This window comes from Teleopsis dalmanni, chromosome 2 (genome assembly GCF_002237135.1).
Source record: "Teleopsis dalmanni isolate 2A chromosome 2, ASM223713v2, whole genome shotgun sequence".
NCBI classification, from domain to species: Eukaryota; Metazoa; Arthropoda; class Insecta; order Diptera; family Diopsidae; genus Teleopsis; species Teleopsis dalmanni.
This window is the reverse complement of record NC_051847.1, coordinates 9,637,700-9,661,371: the sequence shown is the minus strand read 5'-3', so window position 1 is coordinate 9,661,371 and position 23,672 is coordinate 9,637,700. Positions and strand designations below refer to the sequence as shown.

At 29.3% G+C, this 23,672-nt stretch overlaps 4 protein-coding genes across 6 annotated transcripts; 3 read left to right on the top strand and 1 right to left on the bottom strand.

The window, feature by feature from the left end:
* The first annotated feature begins 253 nt into the window (after positions 1–253).
* LOC119684523 lies at positions 254–2,595 on the top strand. 3 transcript variants are annotated; one of them, XM_038098582.1, is made up of 4 exons: positions 254–309; positions 1,183–1,735; positions 1,801–2,063; positions 2,120–2,595. In XM_038098582.1, exons 2-4 carry the CDS (start codon positions 1,240–1,242, stop codon positions 2,525–2,527), a joined length of 1,167 nt encoding a protein of 388 aa, XP_037954510.1. In that variant the 5' UTR covers positions 254–309; positions 1,183–1,239; the 3' UTR covers positions 2,528–2,595. The 3 variants fall into 3 exon arrangements, with proteins under 3 accessions (XP_037954510.1, XP_037954512.1, XP_037954511.1); XM_038098584.1 differs by having other exon boundaries at positions 1,831–2,063; positions 2,120–2,594; XM_038098583.1 differs by having other exon boundaries at positions 1,828–2,063; positions 2,120–2,594.
* A 3,842-nt stretch (positions 2,596–6,437) lies between these two features.
* Positions 6,438–7,688, top strand: LOC119684529. The gene is made up of 2 exons (XM_038098591.1): positions 6,438–7,078; positions 7,144–7,688. Exons 1-2 carry the CDS (start codon positions 6,608–6,610, stop codon positions 7,558–7,560), a joined length of 888 nt encoding a protein of 295 aa, XP_037954519.1. The 5' UTR covers positions 6,438–6,607; the 3' UTR covers positions 7,561–7,688.
* A 2,577-nt stretch (positions 7,689–10,265) lies between these two features.
* Positions 10,266–15,001, top strand: LOC119684517 (serine palmitoyltransferase 1). The gene is made up of 6 exons (XM_038098576.1): positions 10,266–10,735; positions 11,980–12,473; positions 12,542–12,671; positions 12,743–12,940; positions 13,005–13,370; positions 14,644–15,001. The coding sequence occupies exons 1-6, from the start codon at positions 10,685–10,687 to the stop codon at positions 14,806–14,808; spliced, it is 1,404 nt and encodes a 467-aa protein (XP_037954504.1). The 5' UTR covers positions 10,266–10,684; the 3' UTR covers positions 14,809–15,001.
* A 188-nt stretch (positions 15,002–15,189) lies between these two features.
* LOC119684506 (1,4-alpha-glucan-branching enzyme) lies at positions 15,190–20,300 on the bottom strand. The gene is made up of 6 exons (XM_038098561.1): positions 20,053–20,300; positions 17,355–17,524; positions 16,518–17,286; positions 16,269–16,440; positions 15,380–16,195; positions 15,190–15,319 (listed from the first exon to the last, which is right to left on the bottom strand). Exons 1-6 carry the CDS (start codon positions 20,142–20,144, stop codon positions 15,269–15,271), a joined length of 2,070 nt encoding a protein of 689 aa, XP_037954489.1. The 5' UTR covers positions 20,145–20,300; the 3' UTR covers positions 15,190–15,268.
* Positions 20,301–23,672: the final 3,372 nt, after the last annotated feature.

Below are 23,672 nucleotides of genomic sequence, written 5' to 3'. Positions count from 1 at the left end.
GAAATAAAAAAAGTTCAGAAATTAGAACTTTTCGCAATTTGGAACTACCCGAAAAAACAAGCGGTTTTAATTTGCGAGTTTTTACTGTATTGTTTGAATTTTTATAACATATCCAAATATATATCAAGACTTTTTAAATAAATATAGTTATTTTTCAATTTAATAATGTAATAAATAAATAGCATTTAAACACATCATAGTCAACATAAAAAAATCAAAAATAAAAACTCTATCAAAAAAGTAGTATTTCAAATTTTATTAAAATTATTAAATAAAAACATAATAATAGATAGTAACAACTCTTAAAATGTAAGTAATACAATTTCAAATAAAACGCCAATGCCATTGTTAAAAATACTGACTGTTGAAAATTTTGAAACACTTTTATACACATACCAGAGATGTCTAAATACTGATCTAAATATATTTGCACAACTATAACTCCAGAGATAACTAAATCATATACATAAGTGATTTCGTTTTTAAGCCAATATGTTTTGATTATTTGATATTTAAAAAACTTTCTAAAAAGCACTTTTTATACTTTTTGAACATCTTCTTCTTATTTGGCACTAGAGTCCAGTGTGAACCTTGACCGCCCTAGAGAGTTGCGTTCAGGTTACTGGCCCCAACCTGGAGGGCCAGATCTCCTTATTTGCTAACCTGGAGATAGGATTAGTGTTTAGTAGTTAGAGAATTTCTGCTCAACTATATGTTTTCAGGTTATACTGCCTATACTTGGTCGCCAGAGACTCGTTTGTGAAAAACAGGATGCGGCACGGGTAGGTAAGGATGACAGTTAAGAAGGCTAGGCATCACTCCTCTATTGGGGTACACGCTTTTGCCCCTTAAATTCCTACTCTGGACATCTATATGATTTAATTATTTCTAAAAGTTCTTTATTGTTTTACAATTTCTGGTTCACAATCCTTGCAAGAGAAATGATTAAACAATCATAACAGAACAAAAAGCTTTTTTAGATACACAATTGCTGTTAGAGTTTAACAGGTCATCAATAAAAAAAGTAAATCCAACAATTCGATCTTGCCAACAGTAAGGCACGCACTTGAAATGTAGTATTGCTTGGAAAGCAATCAGTATGAGTCAGTACGTCAAGTTATTTCAAACTGATAATGTGTTGTTTCCATTTTTTTAAAAAAACTTTTTCATAAATAATTTCAGTGATAATCCGTAGTACATTGTTAGAGAAAAACATTGTTGATTTTATAAATTTAAAAAATGGAAAAGTCTCCGATTTCCTTACTCTCAGAATACTGTCAAAAACACAAATATCAACTTCCGACGTATACATTTATAAAAAGGATGGACGATTACTTTGAGTGCCACGTAAGGGTATTGAAGATCACAGCAATTGGAATAGCTTCCAATAAATCAGATGCTAAACGTGAAGCAGCATTTAAATTATTAAATGATGATAAATTATATCTAGAAGAACCACTGCATCTTAAAGATAACGAAATCTGTATTATTAGATCGCATGTCTCCACTCTAATGGAATATTGCCAAAAGCAATGTTTGCCAATGCCTACTTTTAGTTGGTCAGAAAACGCTGATACTAAGCAGTTTATATGCACTGCCAAAGCAGCAAATATAACAGCTATTGGTGTTGGTCAGAACAAAATGAATGCCAAGCACGATGCAGCTCGTAATGTGATTATTAAATTGAACACAATTAACAAAAACAAAAATGAATCATATAAAACAAATACCATAGGTAAGCCAATAATCAACAATTATAAGTTTAACAGTCTCAATCTCATATTAGATAATATAACATAGATAAGCCAAATGTTTTTCACTCTAAAGCAGACAGAGAACAAAATGAAACCACCAATGTTCCCTCAACGGTAGTGGACCTGCAACTTTTGTATAATAATAATAATACTTTTGACAAGCTTCCACCGCGGGACTCAGCAGCAGCAAGTAGTGCAGAACACCAATATAAAATAACTGATATAACAAAAATCCATCTAGAACCAACCAAAACAAAGACAAATGAATGTAAGCCACTAATAGATGCAATGAAGAATATGTCAGTTTCAGTAAGTTGACGTGGCCATTACGTATTCTTTATTTTCTTTATGTTTTCAATTAACAGGGTGACCGTGATCAACCCGTTGTTGGAAAAATTGATGCACCCACAAATATCCCAGTAAACTATTCAGATAAGCTAAATATGTATTACAAACTTTCAAACTCTGAGCTAAAGAAAAATATTTCAAATATAAAATTATGTGATCGTCATAATTACTTTCTGAATTATGCACCACATTTAAAAGAGGCTGCATTAAAAGTTGTTAGAACCGAATATGCATCCACGAAGCAACAGGCCTTAGATCTGTTAAAAGCCCTTCAAATTAAATTCAAAACCCAAACTCATACTTCATGTTTATCAGGTTATTTGATTTCAATTGAACTATTATGCGAATATCATGTTATTTTTGCAGAGCAGGAAAATAAGATATACAAAGATATTGTTCAATATTTTAATGTAATGTTATTTTAGCATTTTAGTATAGTAGTGAAATTATTACATTCTAAAATTTGAAACCATATTTGTAATAAAAATCATTTTAAGACGATTGTTTGATCATTTTAAATAGGATTTTAATTAATTTAATTTTTATTTTAATAATGTTTTATTTTTTACATTTTTTTTAATATAATTTATTTTTTTTATTTTCATAATAATGTTAACTGTTTAACAACAATTGTAAATCACTATATCACTATATATATATATATATATATATATTCAGGAAGTAGTAATATTAGTAATAGTAATATAGTATCTTACTATCAATATGTATATTTAAATATATGTATATATATATATATATATAAGATACTAAGAATATGTATATATATATATAAATATATATATTGTTAAATATACTTAAATACACATATTGTTACCATCTTGTGATATTACTACTTCCTGAAATTAGAAACTGAAATTGTAATATAAACTTGTGTAAGTTCTTTTAAGGCTATATTAAGAATAAATATAATTAATTAAGTTTTTTTTTCATTTTTTTTAAAGATTTTAATTATATTATGTTAAAGCTATTTAAGCCAGTGCACTTGAGCACTTTTACTCTTTCTTAACTCGAGGCATTTTCAAAACTCCTCTTTACGCCTTGACTGAATTATTGTTTATCACTTTATCGGACTAAGCAATAATTGATCTCAGATCTGCATACCTCCCCGAGGAGTCTGTAACCATTCTGAGATTTGATAACGCAGTGTTGGTAAGTCTGTATTTTTTGATGGGATCAATCTTGAGGTCTCTGAGGATTTTAATTACATTAAATATTCATATTATTGTTGAACAGAATTGTAATTAATATATATTTTAGTTCCATATATATTTGGATGTTTATTTGTAAGCAAACCACTTTTCCAATACCTATTATTATTCCATTATTCTTACATATCGTATTATTAAATTCCAAAAGTGTACTATATTGGTTATACAATACAAAATTGATGTCTAAGTTCTTCGATATAATAGAAACTTATCATATGTAAATATTTTATGTATACAGGAGGAGGAGTAGGTGGATTAGTGAATGGACACCTGCACCACCCCCGTTAATGGCGAAATAATGTTCAGATAATACACTGCAAATAAAATTTAGTACATCATCATCCCCTTTCACAAAACAACTGTCATCGTTAAGCTTATTTTTCTTTACCTGTTTTTGTCGGATGACAAATTATAAAGACCATAAATGATCATTTAAAACTGCTAAATGAGCAAATAAATTATAATTTAGCTCCCGTCTGTCAATGCTATCAGGGTATTTTTAAAATAATAATTTAAGGCTGCTTATGATAATTAAGAGTGCTCGTCTGTCAATGCTATAATATAGTAATATTCGAATATAGACGATCAATATATAATGTGAATAATAAGTAGTAATCAGATTTTTTTGTTAAATTTCGATATCCAAAGTTAATTTAGCGTTCACATTATCGTTTCGAGTTTTCATTTTGACAATTGTAACATTTTTTAATATAAGGTCTATTTCACGAGCTACTAGTAGTAACTTTGAGTAGCACTGTGTACTAGTGCTGTTCATATTCGAATTTAGGAAGTATTCGAATAGTAAACGAAGTCTTCGAAGTTGGAAAAAACTTCGAAGTTTTTGTGAATTTTTGTTCTCGAAGTCTCGAGAGATCTTATATTCAAAAATTTCTAAATATAGAATTTTTTAAGTATAAATAACTTAATAATACAGTTATTTTAAAAAATGTCTTTTTTATGTTATTATAAATAAATATTTAATAATACCATATTCTAAGATAATAATCGAATATATTATAATACATATTCTAATAAATAACCATTTACTGTAATCAAAGATACAAGAAAGACAGTGTTATTTAATTTTCTGCAGTAGAATTACCAAAAAAAAAAAACGTACAAAACGAAGCAAATGCTTTCATCCTCAAATAAATTTGTGTGATGCAAAAGCGTTTGTTTGGCATTTTGGCGCTCTTCACTTCACGCTTCCTGCTATACGAACGCTTATTGCTCGCACTACTGTGTCATACAGCCGCGTGTATACAACCAGCACATTGTTCGCGACGTACAATTGAGGAGCATCTTAGAGAACGTAACATCCCTATGTGAAATTTGAAATATTACAGAAGACCGAAACCAGTAGAAAAAGTGGTCTTCGAAGACATTGTCTTCAAGACGGTCTTTGATACCGCGTCCGCATTTTCAAGCAAATTTGTAAAACAATTGCTCAAAACATGAATGTAAATACTCTTTCTTTGCTTTCTCTCTCATTTTTAGTGTTCACAGCAACGTATTTGAATTTTGCATCAGATGACGCTATGTTTTATAAATGAACTGACGCAATAATTTTGAAGTGTAGTGAATAAACATTTGTGAAATAAATATTAAAAAATCAAAATAAATAAAGAAACAAAATCATTAAACTACGAAATATTAAAAAAAAAGAAATTAAATCAAAACAAATTAAATAGTGACTTAGTTCCTGGAAAATATATTGATATTAATATTGAAGACAATAATTCCAGTGAAAGTTGTTTTAGAAACGAAACAAAGGATGTTGAAAATAAAAAAAATGAAAACACTTGTGAAAAATTAGCTGTTATATTTAAAAAATACAGGATAAACAGGCGTTGTAGTAATGATATTTTAGAACTCTTAAGATCAGAAGGTTTAATTGTACCAAAATCCTCTTCAACGCTTTTGAAAACATATAAAGCTTCAACAATTGATGATAGCGAAATGCTATAAATTATTTTATATTAGTTTTAGTTAATTTTAGATATGCTAAGTTATATTAAGTTAATTATTTAAATTAATTTTCATTATGTTTACTAGTTTTTACTAGTTTATTTTTAATATCTTAATAAAATTTATAATAATTTATAATAAAATTTATAATTTACTTTTAAAACTTTTAATTTTGAATGTAATTTAAGAAATTATTATATAAAATAAATAAAAGTACAAAATACAACAATTTCTTTCTACTTATTTAAAGAGAAAATTTAAATTCATTTAAAATTTAAAGAGTGCAATAAAAGAGTAGAAATAAAAAAAAGGGTGAAAAAATTATATGAGCACTGCACTAAGAGCGCACAACTTTCTGTCGAATGCGTCCGTTATGCAAGACATGGTCTTCGAGACGGTCTTCGAGACATGTACACAAAAATTCATTGAAGACATTTGGCTAATTTGTATGAAAGTGTCTTCGAAGACCGTCATACATTTGGATCGATCGGTCTTCATGTATGTATCCATGTCTTGAAGACGTCTTCGATGACGGATCGATCCGTTTTCTACTGGGAATTTACTTGTACATTTTATTTCAAGTAGAATTTGTGTTGATGTGTGAATCAGCTGTTTTGGTTTAAATTCAAATTTTTGCATTGTTTATTTGCGCGGCACCGGTGTTCTAACCACACTTTACACAAAGCTGTTCCATGAAAATCTATGTAAAGTGCAAAATTTGGCACTATATTTGTGTTACTCTCTCAGTTTGTACCTTACTTGTGTTTTACTTGAGTTTTACTACGAGTAGATCGTGGAACAGACCTATATTTTTGAGCAATCAGCTGGAAACGTAATTATGGAATCCTGGGTTGTTGCTTAGAATTATAGAATTAGTACAATAATATTCGCATCATTATAACTAATTTATGTAGTTACCACCGTTGCAAATACTTTAACCGATAGCAATCCATTAAAATAAAACACTATTATAGGAAACAACAGTTTTATATATAAAAGTATTTCTTTGTAATATTTTGACTTAACAACAAGATGCTTTTAACTTAACATGAAAAATTTTAAAATATAACAATTTAAACATAGTGACAAAAACAAAAAAATTGTTACTGGAAACGAATAAAATAGAAAACAGGATTTTTAAATTACTTTTTAAATACTACTAGAATACTTTAATCTTTGCTACTAAATATTTAACTAATGTAGTATTTTGACATATGTTGTGATAATAATTTATAGAGGAAACACTGAACAATATTGGCAACGAACGACATATTGGTGGGATTTTGTGCTTTATTATCAAAAATTCAAATGTCCCGGAAGTCTTCAGTGTCTCTATTGCAAGAATATTGTGCTAAGAACAATATACCTGCTCCGATATATGACTTTATAACATCTGTCGACGGCGGATTTACCTGCAACGTACGCTTTATGGATGTTGAAGAGTACGGCAACGGCCGAAGTAAGCGAGACGCCAAACATAATGCTGCAGCAAATTTGGCCAAACGATTGCGTTTAGCTGATTCAATAAATGATGTTGCTGTCAAATTTGATACGGGTGAAATGCCACTTACTGACATGATCATCTTATTGAGGGATTATTGCGTACAACATAAGTACCCGCTTCCCGAAATAGAAATTGTAAATCAAGCTGGGACTCCTGATGCACCTTTATTTACTGCCGCTTGTAGTATAGCATCTATAAAACGATATGCTGAATCTGAAAATAAAAAGGATGCTAAACAAAAAGCCGCTTACCGAATGCTTTCAGTTATAACAAGTGTTCGTATTTTATGCTAGTCTATTTGTCTCCTATATTTATTTGAATACATTTGTCTTTTCTTTAGTGCGATGATGTAAGCTTGGATACACAGTTGGCTACAAGTACTACGCAAACTGAAAGCGACGAAAGCAAGTACTATAAACATTTTAGATCTTACCGTGAGTTAAAGGAGGATGCAGGATGCCAAACGATAGGTGTACTATTATCTGAACGGCATAATTACTTCAAGAATTTTTATGACGAGCTTAAATCAACCGCATTAAACGTTATTGACACAAAATACGATAATGTTGAAAAACAAGCCTTTGATGTTTTAAAGGCTTTAAAACTTGAACACGTGTTATCAGAAATACCAACTATAAAAGAGGGGGACAACTTCACAGTCATAAAACTTAACTGTGAATATGAAGTAATATTTTGTGCTAAACAAGATAAAATTTACCAGGAGATTGTTAACTATTTTAAGGTAATGCTACAATAAAATCAAAAAAGGAATATATTTATATACATTGAGGTGATGTAGCACTTAGTAAGAAAGTCGCAATTATTACAAAATGATTTGAAGCATAGTTTTAAGTGGCTGTGAGATTTAAGAAAAAAATGCTTTGAAAAGAATATTAATTATTTGTAATATAATTTAAAAACTAATATAATTTTTATCCATTTTTATATATTTTACATTCATTTTTTTCGCAATTTTAATGTCAATAATTTGATGTATATATAATAAATTATATGTTAAAACTAATTATTAAATTTGATTATATAAATAAGAAGAAATAAGATTTTATGTTTATAAATAGGCTAACAAAATGTTACTTTTTTATTTAAATAAAAAGTGAAATATGATGTGTACTTGTTTTAAACCAATCTCATCACGGCATTTTGTTGTCTCACCGATTATGTTAAATAAATAAAAATTGTTAGTATTTTATGCTAATTAAAATACCTTTTTAATATTTAATTAAAGTAATTACTAAATTGTTATTCTAAATACGATAAGAGATATGGAGCTGGATGTTTATTGCGCCAGCCATAGGTTCAGGTTAAAATACCTGGAATTAATCTATTTTATATTTATAAAAGGTGATAAGGATTTAAGTAGTTAATACTTCATGTGATCTTAGTTCTTTTTGTTTATTTAATTTTTGATAAATTAACTCAAATTTTAAAGTAATATAATACCTAAAAGTAGCCTATCAAAACAAAATATCTTAGGTGGTGTCCTCAATTATATTACCATGGCGTTTTTTGTGATTGGAAAAGGGACAAGAATAGAGGATCATTGGATATTATGTTTTGGTTGGTCAGTTTGGTAAGTCCAAATATAAATAATGTGAATTCTTATTGTTTTCTCGTTTGGGTGAATTTGATTGTTCCATTAGATTTATTAACTTCGCAACAAAAAAAATTGGAAACAGTACCACCATGTATACATTGATTAAAAGGAAGATATCTAATACTAGATACACTACCACAGCTTAATATACCTAACTGTCATCAGTGTTTCAAACGTAAAGTTGACTGGCGAAGAATGTTGAACCTGACCAATAACGACATGTGGTTGTAATAAAAGCATAACGTTAAAGTGGAAAAAGCATTGTGATAAATTTTTAAACTCCAAGGATCACCTAGTAATAATTTATGACTTTAAAAATCTATTAAATCATTTGGAGATAGTCCAACATTTTGAGAAGTAATATTCATTTTACTTGAATGGAATATTAGGGACCGCTATTTAAGTTCAACTGGACTTTGGGCGCAGGTCCCTGCTCCAATGCCAAATATTCGAAATTTTATTATAAAATATAGAATTAAAATTTAGGGACAATCCTGTAATTTTTTTACCATGCAACAAATATGAACCAAATGCTCTTCATAGATGAAAGTGTTTTTCCTAAAAACATTTTTGTAAGAAATGTAACTACATATTTGTGTCAAGATAATTAATCATTTAGTTTTCAAAGTACAAACAATAATAAGTAGTTCTGCTTATCAAAATATACCAAAATAATGAAATCAGTATTAGGACTGAGAACAAGTAATTACATCGTTGATGCGAACAAGTGATTCAAAATTTTCACAATGCTCTTCTATCTTATCCAACACAAAATGCGTTGCATAATACAAAAACAACAAGAACTCGTTACGACTTATTTTAAAGCACCACTTTAAGATGCATCCACACCAAAACGAACGCTTGGAACGAACGAACATTCGCAGGTAATGGTACATGAAAAACTTCGTTTGTTCGCTTTGGTGTGGATGCATGTTTAAATGCCTTATAGACGATCCGACTATGTCGTATAAGTTGTTGAAGAGGTTAACTTTTAAATACTCACAGAAACTTCAATCTCAAACTTTAACTTATATCTGACTATAAATCAAAAACTGCCTGCAAGTACGCCTACAGGAGAGTTAATTTATTCAAACATAGCTGTCTCTAACAATGTGTTAAACAAAGCCTATCGTCCTTCTGTATAAAGACTAATAGAAGATAAATTATTGTTATTACTGAGAGAGAGAGAGAGAGAGAGAAAAAATAAAAGGTAATATAAAGTGAAAAATCAAGTTGATGTAGCATTATCAACAGCAAGTTCTCCTAATGCTCGTTCTACTAAATCAATTCCTATATAAGGAATAGCGGTAAAGGATTTGTAATTACTGTAGTTCCTTAAAAAGATATTTATCCTCAGGGTAAAAAATATCAATACGCTTTTGAAGTTCATGTTATGGCTCCTACAATATTCAACCATTATGCATTATAATTAAGAAATGCCACAACCCATTCTTGTCTTTAATTAAAAAAACAATGCTGTATAACACCATTGTATTTGTATAATTAAATTTAATGCAATTTAAATTTGATTAATTAAAACATTTTTTCTTTATTAAATTTAATATATCATTATTATAGCGACATGGTATTGTAGGTTATATCGGCGATCTAAAAGCTGAGACAAAGCAAAGTGAATCCGAATGATAATTAATATTGGGAGTGCATTAAAAATATTTAAGTGTCTATTTAATAATTCAAGTCTATAGCAATATTCGAATTATTAGAATCAAATATACTAACACATATTATTTTCTAAAAATTCAAAATACGTTTATAAAAAGCACCCTGTAGCGAAAACCACTCATCCAATTCTGCGTATGTTGTTGGTTGCAATGGAAGTAAATTTTGACATTTTGTTGTGGCAGTTTTATTAAAAGTGGCACATGGACGTTTTACAGTAAACGTCAGTAATTTTTTTATTTCCAAAATATATGCAATGCAATAATATTAAAAATATCACGAGCTAATATTGGTTTAAAAATTATTATTATTATAAAGTCGATTTTCTGCAATTTGCGCTCAAAGAGTATATAGAGCAGGCCGTTATCAGTGATAATCGGTGGCAGCACATGCAAAACTCTACGAAGTAATGTGATAACAAAAAATTTGTTTCAATTGTGTTTGGTTTTTGTAATAAAATCATTTAAACTTTGATGACACATAGAAAGCTACTATAAACGGCATATTTAAATAATTGAAATACAATTGTGCATATTTCGCAGTAAAAGTCTTAATTCATTTTCACATTGGGCGTTATACATAAAAAATGGTTGCTATTCCTTATTTATTCAATGAAATTGGACGGATTTTTCAAAATGTAAGTAAAATCAATAAACATGAGTACAGGTAACATAATTGCATCTTGCATGACTCATGTTTTTTATAAAAATATTTATATGCATAGTTTAATTTAATTGAAAGTTTGTATATATAATATTGAAAAATAAATTTTTTTTTGTAAAATTTAGTCAGTCTGCGATCTCATTGTGATGACCCATAGACATCGCAGTCTTATGGGATTGTGGACTAATGACTGTCAATTATGAAATTATGCTAGAAGATTGAATATTCTCTTTGATGACTTTTGCCGCAGGTGTTAGGTGACGATATGCATTGTCACAGCCCAGCGTTGGGGATTTATTTACTAAAGCACTTTAGTCAACTGCAGGATATATTCTTGAAGAGTGCACTGTAAGAATTATGGTTTTAATTTCTGTTGCCTTTAGAAATACAATGTGCCCTATTGTAGCTTAAATGTGGTTCTAACATCGCAATTGTTTAGTATATTGTGGGTATATACTCAGTAGTGTGTAAAATCCTTACAGCTTTAAGTAACATTATCCTAGCTATATGAAATAATTAATTATTATTTAATATGAAAATGAACAAATAGATAGTAATTCATTAATTATTTTTGCTTCACAAAAATCTTGAGACAATTAATAGTGTTTTATACAGAATGAAAATTGTGTAGCTAAAAATATGTACATATAAGCTATATAAAGTAATAATAAAAACTGGTTTAAGGAGCGATCTGGTCAACAAAGCTGGCCACATTCTTGAAAAGTCATTTTTTGGAAGGTCTAAAGAACGGCACTGACTGCAACGATAACATTTGGACAGGACTAGATTTCATTCGCCGTGATCCGGTCTAGTTTTCATTGCGTCGGCTACTCTCTCATCCTTTCACTATTTGACACAACCCTTCTCACGTTTCTACACTTGCATCCATCCTTGCGTATGAATTCATATTGTAATTTCATTTATTTTCCTTGCAATACAGATTTCCACAGATTAAAATACATCTGGGACGGCTGGGTCAATGTATCTACTCTAGTCTATACAGTCGACAAACTGCCGGTCACTAATAATAAAAGTTACTGGTATCACAAAAAATAAATAATTAAAGCCTTTGAATTGCCTTAATTAATTCGTGCTATTAAGTTATATGTACAATACAATACTATACTATGTTATATTATATATTACATAATATTATGTACATGTATTATATATAAAATATGATTTATAATAACTATAAAAATATTTGTATATTTTTAGACGCCACTTTATGTAATTATATTAGAGTCGCTTCTTTTACTTTCTGTAATATGGCTTCTTTTCTACAAACGTAATGGACGGAAGCGATTTACCAAAGAACAAGAAGAAGATATTATTGCCGGTTATGAACCTGAACCGTTAGTATCCGATACAGATCCTGATCATCCATTGTTGCATACGCGTATAGTAGAATCAAAAGTAGGCAAATATGTAGTTGTCAATGGCACTAATTGTTTAAATTTGGCTTCTCACAATTATCTTGGCTTGCTTGAAGATAAGGAAATACTGGAAGATGCCTGCACTTCATTGCGAAAATATGGCGTAGGATCATGTGGGCCGCGTGGATTTTATGGTACAATGGATGTGCATTTAGAATTGGAAGATCGCTTAGCTAAATTTATGAATATGCAGGAAGCTGTAGTGTATTCGTACGGGTTTTCTACGATAGCTAGTGCTATACCGGCTTATGCAAAGCGGGGCGACATTATATTTGTGTAAGCTTATTATTTTAATATATTTTTAATATAATAATTATAAATAAATATTAAATAATTTTTTTTAGTGATGAGTGTGTGAATTTTGCCATACAAAAAGGATTAGATGCTTCACGTAGTAAGGTTATCTTCTTTAAACATAATGACGTGTCGGATTTAGGACGATTGCTACTCGAACAACAAAAACTGGATGATAAAGTACATTTTATATTTACTTCAATTAAAATATACTCATTAAAATTCTAAAACTGCAATTGTCATTTATATAGAATCCAAAGAAAGCTAGTAAAACACGTCGTTTTTTGGTCGTTGAAGGTATTTATATGAACACTGGTGAAATATGTCCATTGCCTGAATTAGTTGCGCTGCGTTCCAAATATAAATTGCGTTTGTTATTGGATGAAAGCGTTTCTTTTGGAACTTTAGGTAAAACCGGACATGGCGTAACTGAGCATTTTGATATTGATGTAGGTTTCTCTAGCTTTATTTTAAGTGTTTTAGTTTAATTATTTTATATATTATTTATTTTAGCGTGATGAAGTGGATCTTATATCTGCTGGCATGGAGTGGTCAATGTCATCAATTGGAGGTTTTTGTGTTGGGTCACATTTCATAGTTGAACATCAACGTCTATCTGGTCTAGGCTATTGTTTTTCTGCGTCTTTACCGCCTCTTTTAACTCAAGCCGCTATTTCGGCATTAAATCGTTTTGAAGATAAACCAGAAATGTTTATTGAATTACAAAATGTTTCTCGTTATCTCCATAGAAAATTTGATAATTTTACCAAATTGCAGTTGAAAGGTAATGAAATATCGCCAGTTAAACATTTATACCTTAGTGAGAAACGTGACTCACAGAGAGATGAACATGAATTACTCAAAAATTTAGCAAATGAGGTAAGTTTGCATAATATAATATAGAACTTATATAAAGTGGAAATTTTTGATTATTAAATATAGTAAAAGATTATTTTTTAAATGTTAGATTATTAAATGTAGTGAAAATAACTTAAAGTTTAGATTTTTTTAACGACGAGATATTAGTTGAAATAATTATAGTTAGCAGTGTTTCTATATAATTTTTTTAAATATCTGAACAATTATTTTTAAACCATTTCTTTTTTTAATAATCAACAATTTATTGAAAATGTTTAAATTTTACGTTTTGTAATCATTTACAAAATAATTTTTTTTTGATTTTCTTAATTAAGACTTATTTACTTAGCATCAATTTGATTGTTATTGACACTTAGTTTTCAATCTTAAATAGACCGGTAAGTAGGTGTTTGTGCTCGTGGACTTACTTCATATAAAACCAATACGCTTAAGTCAGATTTGGTTGTTATAGTAGCACAACCTTCATTGAGTATGTTGGTCTCACTAATTTTAGTAACAACATTAGAGTTACGTTGAGAACATCTGAATATAGTCATTATTTTTTTTAATGGTTGCAATCAAACTGAATGTCATTTTTTACCCCGTAGAGCAGATATATTCTACTATTAAATTGGTATTGTTATTTGAAGTTACATTTTTTTTAAAGTAATACTAGCAATAACAATAATGTTATTAACTGAAATATTGCTGTATAATTCTAACTTAGGTAAGGAATCCAGTAAGCATTTAGGCTCCCAGTCAAATAGAAATCTATAACCATAGAGGATCTTAACCTAATCGAAGAGAAAGATGAAGGACCGAATGTTAATCTATGAGGAGTTTGTTAATATGAGATAGATAGAGAATTGACCACTCTTTAAAATGGTTTTCTGTTTATATCGTTTTGTATGAAATTTTTTGATTTGCAAGCTATTTTATAAGTCTATATGACTAGACAGATTCCATTACATATTACATATATATAGACAAAATATCTAGACTAGTCTTTATTAAGACCAATATAAAATATATACAGCAAGTTAAGTATCAAATTATTTTTAGTTATGTTAGAGTTATGGCCAAGGGATTAAAATTATTACTTAATATATTTATGTATCTTGCACTAGTTGTATTCTCTTTGATAACATTGTTTTCATAACATTGTTTTAAAATTGTTCCCTGAAGAACTAGTTACTAGTATTCAATACATTTTAAAATTTATAATTAATATAATATATATAAATATATATGCATTTTTCTAATTAAAATATTATATTATGTTTTATTTTAATAGTGTATATCATGTGGTATAGCTGTAATTGAGGCATGTTATCTGTATCCTTATGAGAAATACCAAGTCCGTCCCAGCTTGCGGGTAACTGTAAACCGCTTATTAACGGAGGAAGAAATTGATAAAGCTTTTGATGTTATCCAAAACGCAGCAAATAAAATGTTATAAAAGTATTAAAAGTATAACTATGTAATTATTAAATATGTAGCTTTTAAGTAAATTTATTGTGTATTAAAATTATTATTCACCTGCAAGCATTTTTTTATAAAAAAAAACGTAAATTGTTATATATATATACTTCAGTAAGTTTTACTATTAAAGTTTGCCTGAACGTAACTAAAATGTGCGCTTAACTAAAAAATAAACTAAAAAAAAATAAATTTATTTAAAAAAATCTTTAAGATCAAAAAAGCACTATTATTTTGATAATGGTAAAATTCCATAATATTTTTTAATCGCATTTATATTTTTCACAGAATTTTGGTTAGAGTAAAAAAATAAAAGACCTATTTTTTTAAATTTATAGAAAATTTTAATTTATTCAAAACAAATAATATTTTAACAATATGTTATACACTTAACTTTATATAAATTTGTTCTTCGCAAAAATCGATTTCTCTACAAAACATTAATCACTAATATGTGCATAAACTACAGCTGTGCGCGATGGCGTATAAACCTGTTAAAAAGTTTTAATAATATTAATTGTTAGATAACTATATAGTACAAGTTTACTTACCTCAATGAAATTTGTGCGGCCGGCATAACCTTCTGGGTTGGTACTGTGCTTGCAGTTCTTGTCTATACGGTTGTGGCCACCGAAGATATCATCATCGGATGATAAGACTGCTTGGTAAGTGCCAGCCCAATTTGTGCCCACACGATAACCAGTAAAACTTCGTGTTGGATGAAAATTAAATACAAATACAAGTCCAGCTCGTTCGAATGCAATTATTTTATCACCCTGATGTTTCCAGCTTACATAAGCTGGATCGGAATGCAGATAACCATATTTAGCTTCCAACTCATTCATAGCACGATCAAATTCATTTAGATACTTGTATTTGAGTAGGACATCATCAACTAAATTCCATTGACGACGTGCATAATGATACGAATCATTATTGCCTACACGGGGGAAATCCAACCACTCCGGATGTCCAAATTCATTGCCCATGAAATTTAAATAGGCTTCTCCACCTAATGAATGTGTGATAAGTCGTATCATTTTATGCAAAGCTAAGCCTCGATCAATAATTAATGATGAATCCGATAATGTCGACATATGCGTATACATTTCTTTATCCATTAACCAAAAAGCAATTGTTTTATCACCTACTAAAGCTTGATCATGAGATTCAGCATATGCAACTGTATTTTCTTTCCAACGGCGATTAGTTAATGTGTGCACGATATTACCAATATCCCATTCATCATCGCTAAACTCTTTCAAAAGCTCAATCCATTTATCAGGAATAGCCATACCAAGACGATAATCGAAACCGATACCACCTTCGGGTACTGGTCGACATAGTGTAGGCATACCAGAAACATCCTGTTGTTCAAAAGTTTTGAAATAAACGTTATATACAATATGCACAATATTAATACTAAAAAATAATATTCACCTCTGCTATAGTAATAACTTCAGGATTTTGCATGTGAAGCATATAGTTTGCTAAGGCTAAATAGTTTAATGCATCGGTGTCCACATTTAAACCAAAATATTCATTATAATCTCCACTAAATCCTTCACCAATGCCACGGGAGTGGTACAGCATAGATGTTACACCATCAAAACTAAAAACAAAATAAATATAATGTTAACTAATTATATATGTGTATGGTTGTCGTTGCAATTTATGCAGACTACTCACCGATATCCATCGAAATTATATTCGTCATGCCACCAACGTAAATTTGACAATAAGAAGCGCAACACTTCATATTCCATATAGTTAAAGAGCCGGCTATCCCATAGGGAATGTTCGCCACGTCCGCCATCATGAAAGAAACAACTATTGGTACCATCAAACTGATTCAGACCATCTTGTACATTTTTACTGGCATGTGAATGCACTACATCCAATAGTACATATAAGCCATTAGCGTGTGCAATGTCTATCATGTATTTTAGTTCCTCAGGTGTGCCATAACGACTTGAGGCAGCAAAGAAACTTGTCACTTGATAACCAAAGCTAGCATAGTAAGCATGCTCCATTATGGCCATAACTTGTATAGCATTATAGCCCTGACGTTTAATGCGTGGTATTATGTTATCAGCGAAGTTTCGATAGGAACCGACAGCTGGTTCTTGTGAGGCAATACCTACATGACACTCATAAATGCGCAATGATTTGGGTCGTTTTGGACGTGGGTGTTGAAACTTGTAGCATTCATTTTCTGGCGGTTGCCAAACATATTGCTTATAATTTACACCTTGATTAGCCTCTTTTGGTGGTTGACGCACATATGTCGCCCACGGTGAAAGTCTGTCCACTAGTTGACCAGATTGATTACGTATGATCACTTTTACTTCACTCATATGCTTTATGGGCGCACTGCCATCTGGGTTGGCTGGTAAATGTAATTCCCATTTTCCAAAATCGAGCTTTTTGAGCGGATGATCTATCCAATGCCAATTATCTAAATATAACCGAATGTTTTCAAAAATGTCTACATGAAAACTAGCTTCTACAAGATAATTTACTTACTAAAATCACCCGTAAGATATACATCAGTCGCACCTGGGGCCCACTCTCGCACTATCACAGAATTATCAGGTTGAAAATGTATACCATAATATTTGTAGCCCTGTGAAAATGTATTCATACCACCTTCAAGTTTATCAATTTTGCCAATCCATTCTTGGAGTACTCCATTTCTATGTAGAGTACATATAAATATCAATTAATGTGCTTTATCGTAAGTAAATAAAAATATATATGAACCATATGTGTATATGAAAGCTTTTAATATATATATTTTGTTTATTTTCTAATCATTGCTTAATTGCTTTTTTCAACTCAACTTTTAAATTATCAATGCAGTTTTATATATATATATATACATTGTAGAAATAAAAATATATAAAACCAAACAAAAATATAATTTATTACCCTTTGCCTTTAAAATTTGCATAACAAAGCTATTTAACTCATAAGAATCGTATCAATAGTTCCCATCTCTATATATAGATCATTAGAGATTTCCGCATATGACTTGGAAACAGTTATGACAAATCTTTGAAAATATTTTTAATATAATTGTGACGTCATTAGATGCAAATATATTTTGTGCTTTAAATTAGCATGAGCGCGAACACGCATTCTATAAATGATCAGTAAAGGCCGGCAATGGTGTTCAGATAAGTTAATATTTCAAATATAATATTATAATATTAAGAAAACAAAGTGGTTTTAGTAAAATCGATTAATAGCATTTTATAATTTTTTTTTAAACAACTGTTGAAAATTAATATATTTTTTTGCTAATAAGTGTAACTTTACCACTTTACCATTTCTTCGTCTACAGACTTCAAATTATTCAAAAAATATGGAGTCGAAAGTTTATAAATAAATAATTGTAATTAAGTCAGATAACTAATTAATGAGTATTTAAATAAAAAATATTTTCTTAACAAGTGGTAAGATTAGACTATTATTCAACTCAGTGGAGATATACCGAAGTAATAATAATATTAAAGTCAAACAGCTCGCCATAGTCTGGTAACATTTTCAAGTAATTTGTCGAAATATTTTGTGACAATTATTACCGGTATTAGATAAATTTGTAATCTTATCAAAATAACAGTTTGAATTATAAAAACTCCATGGGACATCCGGGCAAACTAACCGATTAATTTATATAATACCAATTTTTTAATAGAGTTTGGCCTCTCAGTGTTCTTTATAGAATTTAAAACTACTTCCTTTCTTAATAATTGATACTTTTTTGTGCTGTATCAAAGAGAAGCTTCACCTATTCAATAATAAAGCGACGCAATCAGCAGTATTGGTGGATCCGTATGTTTTATACGACATTCACTGTGAATACGCTACCGGTAAAACTCCAGCCGGATTGAGAGTGCAGTTAAGCTAGAAATATTTAAAATGTTCAAATATACAATGAAAGATTAAGATTAAGACGCAAAATTTACACTAAGAAGAAGAGGTTGGAAGATAAGGGCTAGCATACAAAATTCTATTTAGGTTATGGTTACACTAAGAAGAAAAGGTTGGAAGATTAAAGGTTAACACGAAGAATTCTGTTTAGGTTGCGTTTGCACTAAGAAGAAAAGGTTGAAATATAAATATTAACACACAAGATTCTGTTGAGGTTACGTTTACACCAAGAAGAAAAAACAATTCACAAGTCAAACTCAACAATACAGCAATTCTACATGGAAGTCTGTAAAATAGAAGGAGATAAATCTGGTATGCTTGAAATAGTCATATAAAAACTAAGCAATTTTAATAAGTTCTAAACTTGTGGTGGTTACTTTAGCCAAACTCAGTGAAGTTTAGTGATTCTAATTCTGCTATAGAAAATCATGCTTACACCGATCTGGAGATACGGCATTCAATTTTGTGTGAGACTACAAGTAACCCTAACATTGGAATACAACGAATACTACGAATACTAAAACGGTGGTATTATCAAAGAACAATAGTGGGTATTAAACTTTTCCAATCATCAGGACCTTAACATACCTTTTGTAATTGGAAAGTTCATAAATTCAGTAATAATAATTAGTAACGCTAAATAGGTTTTACTTCTGGACAAAACCCAAAAATTATAAATATTATTTATTGTAATTGATTTCTGTAAAAAAATTTATTTATTGTTAAAAAAAATAAGATATAACATAATATATAAATTAAAAAAAAATTATTTTAAATAATTTACGAAATAAACTAAATTTATGTCTTCTGAAGCCCTGACACCTAAAAAGCTTTGCGTACATCGATTTACGTCATTGACCTTGAAATGTAATTTGCAATGCCGGTCAAATGTTTTGCAGAAATAAAATTGCATTACTTACAAAATTTTAATTATCACAACTTATTTTATTAATTGAAATATCTACCTAAATTATGCATGCAAATTTATATAGTTTTATATATTTTTTTCTGTGAATGCAATTCCGTATTACTGTATTAATAATTATTCTCCATAAACAACAATTTGCAGCGCACCTAAGCAACAACAACCAAATGTGTGTGCAAAATGTGAATACGACCTTCAACTGACATTGTTTGCCTCTCACCATTAAACGCAAAAGGGCATAAAATTATCAGTAGTTGCATTCTTTTAAGCAAACACTAATATTTAACAAATTTCAAATCAAATAACTCAAATAACGCAAATTACGTTGCAAACACAACACACATGCATGACACATATACGTACCTTCTGCGTATTTCCCGTTCATGCGGTCTCAAATATGGATCTAATTGAAACAGAGTTTCAATTTCTTTCACTTCAACTTTCATGGGATCCATGCTTAATGAAAACTTTTAATTTATTTAATGAAAAACGCATAAAAGTCAAAAAAAACTAGTTTATTCGTGGCAACGCGCACAAAATCCTTAATTTTACCGGCAACCAGAGAGTTAAGATGCGATAGCTTTTATCGCTCCCAAGCCACTAACGAATGCATAAAATTTCAAAATATTCTTATTGGAATATTTTTATGTTTTACATATGCAGTCTTTCCAATTTGTTTGTTTATACTCGCCAGCTGTTTGACCGCAGAATGTCAAATAGAAAGCAACAACAACACACACACACACACAAATTCTGATAACAATTTGTTTTTAAAATGTGTACAATAAAAAATAAAATGAGGCTTTGCTTGTTAGTTTCGGTTTTTCTTTTTAACATTTCATGCATACAAAACTGATTATCAGATATTAACAGAGGCGTATTTTTAACGAGGCGAAAATTTGCAAAAAAATGTGTGCAAACTATATAGATAAATTGCATAATAAAAAGTTTAGAATTCATAGTAAAAATATTTAACTGCAATTATCCCAAATCTATCCGTAACCGATTCCTCTTCTAATGCTAATTACTAATTATTTAAGAAATAATACGAATTGAATCAACACCCCCTCAACTATTTCTTTCCATCGCATATAATCATCTCTTCTCCAATCTTGTAATCCCATTGTTAATAAACCGCAACATACTACATCAAATTACCCTTTTTGGGCGGTCTCTTCTGCTTTCTACTAACAGATATTCTAGTAAAAGTTCATTTTACTGTAGCGGTCTAGTTACTTCATATGGTGAGATTAGATCTATTTTGAGATATTTGAGGTACATTACTCTCATCTTATAGGCTTTAGTTTTATAGGACAATAAATATGTGGGTTGCTAATTCCACTACAGCTTCACTTGCTGTGTGCTTGACGGTTGCCGGCTCGAATGCCAAAGAGATCGGAGTTTACTTATGTGTTGCTTTTATACCATTTTACACACATGATGTTACAACGTTGCCATCGTGCTTTACGTGTTCTGTGGTTGCCATATGTGCCACAGGTTTTTCACACCTCATTCCATATATGTATGGAATCTTCTGTGTCCATACCTTATATCCACAGGAAAAAGTTTATTTAAAGTTTAGTTCTTGTGTATTTTGCGCTTGCGTATCATGATTAAGAAGTTGAAAGGTTCTAATAGCTACCTATCTTCGTTCTTGGATTGTTAAAGAAATATCTTTTTTAACGATAAGTATCATTCTGCGATACATAATCGATAATAAACTTATCATGACTTCTTCCATTTCTCGAGCGAATAATGTATTTCGTTTCAGAATAGTCAAACCTAAGAAACTAAATCCTCTACTTTTTTAAAGACTATTCCTGAAGCATGTATGCTACGTATGCTATTTTCAACATAAACGAAGATTTAAGTGCTGTTTTTAAAAATATTATTTCGGTAGCAGATCTGATTATAACATCGCTTAGTACCACTCAAACAAGAGGGCCATTTTTTGTTCGATCCTTGAAGTAACTTCGGAATGATCACTTAGTTTTTCTTGTATGAGAACGCAACTTTTTGATTTTTTTAAAATAATTATTTACACTTATGGTATGCAATTTTTGTAAAAATATAGTTTACTTTTCTTTATATTGATCCAATTGATATGGTTAACTTTATGGCTCAAACTTGATCTATGACATAATAATAATTAATAATTTTAGCACTTCCTTTTGTCCCCGTTTTTATGGACATGAATTATAATGCTATATTTCCAGTCTTGTGGTAAAATCTCTTTTATCCATGCAACCGGTATCCTAATATACTTAATTAATGACGTAGTAATTTAATCTATTCAAATGGTTTTCTGATTTATAGTTGTGGAATGATCAACAAGTTTCATTTAATTTGGGAATTAATATATTATATTCAACAGTCATATATATAATAGTCATTTATTCAACTGATTAATATTAAGAGAATTTTTTACTGTATGACCCATAGATTTATATTATTAATGGTTCATTAACATTATTTTCACCGATAGCTTCATCAGTGGGATTTTATTTTTGAAATCGATTATAGACAATGATATCTGCAACCTGCAATGGGTTCGATACAAATCTCTAACAATTTTATCTCAAATAATAAAATGGCTACCTTGGACAACAACTAACTCGGCTCAATACGTTAAACTATTTTTGCATATAAAAACTTGATTTCATTAAGTTGTAAAAATATAGCTTTATACGAGTATAATTATTATAACACCGTCACCTATTGCTACTGATTATCGAGCAATTTTCGCTTGGCCATGTTATTTTGGATTCTTCGCAACCAATTTCAGTTTTCCGTTAGTATTCCGTTTCTTTTAGAAAATTATTATGGATATGTTTTTGGGCAACTTTTAATGAGATCAATATGTTACTCTACTGAGGATGTTTCATATTATTATCTAGCTGGTTTACCATCAACTTTATTCACTTATATTCTTAAGTACTCTGCAATTCAGATCAATAATATTGTGCTCTGGTTACTCACTGACAATGGTTGGACAACGCGGGAATTGCTGCTCGTCTATTGGACAAATTTGGTATCTATAATTTCGTGTACTATAAAAATGGATTTTTATAAATCCATATCTGTTGCAATTTTGAAAATACACAACACACACAGCATCCAGTGATGCTTCCATATCCTATAACCTAAATACATTACCAATAATTATTTTTAACTATATTTTTTTTTTGAGTTTTTATTAATTATATACTTACAGAATCAATATCAATATCTCTAATTTTGTCATCAATAAATTACTTTCATCATTGTCATAAACAAACCATAAGAATGGAAAAGAAAATTTCTTATCTACTACAATATTTTTTATATCCAAATTTTACACAATATTTAAACAAAAACACAGTACATATTTGCGTAATGAAATTATATTTATTTTCAATATATATTTAAACTTAAAGTATATATTTAAATATTTCAAAATAATGATTATTGAATATTTTTAATATTTGCTTAATTACACGATTTATAATTCTATATATATTTATATATATATATATATATAACTTATTTCTATTAAAATGATTTATCTTACATAATCAGTTTTATTGTTATTAATTTTAATATAATATATATTTTCAATTTTTATTTAAAGTTTATATATTAACTTATAATCTAACCGATTTGTTTGTTTTGAGGATTTTAAAAAAATAAAAAAAAACCTTAAATTAATTTCTTGTTTTGATTTTTATAAATAATTTACCAAAATATATTAAAAGTTACTTAGCTTAACATTTTTAAGATGTATAAAATATATAATATACAGCTGCATACGATTATAAATATTTAAGATATATTGTATAATTTGCATGAGCGTATAAAATATATTAAAAATAAAATATACAATTACAAACAGTAACCAATTAACAGATTAAAATTCAAAATTTAATATAGGTAAAAAAATTTAAAAAATATGCTATTAATATAATTTATGAAGATATATTTAGTGTTCAAAAGCCATTTAAAAT

Coding starts and splice junctions, on each gene's coding strand:
- LOC119684523 (XM_038098582.1), top strand. CDS start 1,240: ATGGAAAAGTCTCCGATTTCCTTACTCTCAGAATACTGTCAAAAACAC. Junction 1,736..1,800: donor ATATAAAACAAATACCATAG/GTAAGCCAATAA, acceptor AATATAACATAG/ATAAGCCAAATGTTTTTCAC. Junction 2,064..2,119: donor TGAAGAATATGTCAGTTTCA/GTAAGTTGACGT, acceptor TTCAATTAACAG/GGTGACCGTGATCAACCCGT.
- LOC119684529 (XM_038098591.1), top strand. CDS start 6,608: ATGTCCCGGAAGTCTTCAGTGTCTCTATTGCAAGAATATTGTGCTAAG. Junction 7,079..7,143: donor TGCTTTCAGTTATAACAAGT/GTTCGTATTTTA, acceptor TCTTTTCTTTAG/TGCGATGATGTAAGCTTGGA.
- LOC119684517 (XM_038098576.1), top strand. CDS start 10,685: ATGGTTGCTATTCCTTATTTATTCAATGAAATTGGACGGATTTTTCAA. Junction 10,736..11,979: donor TTGGACGGATTTTTCAAAAT/GTAAGTAAAATC, acceptor GTATATTTTTAG/ACGCCACTTTATGTAATTAT. Junction 12,672..12,742: donor AACAAAAACTGGATGATAAA/GTACATTTTATA, acceptor TCATTTATATAG/AATCCAAAGAAAGCTAGTAA.
- LOC119684506 (XM_038098561.1), bottom strand. CDS start 20,144: ATGGATCCCATGAAAGTTGAAGTGAAAGAAATTGAAACTCTGTTTCAA. Junction 17,287..17,354: donor ATATCTTACGGGTGATTTTA/GTAAGTAAATTA, acceptor GGTTATATTTAG/ATAATTGGCATTGGATAGAT. Junction 16,196..16,268: donor AAGTTATTACTATAGCAGAG/GTGAATATTATT, acceptor TTTGAACAACAG/GATGTTTCTGGTATGCCTAC.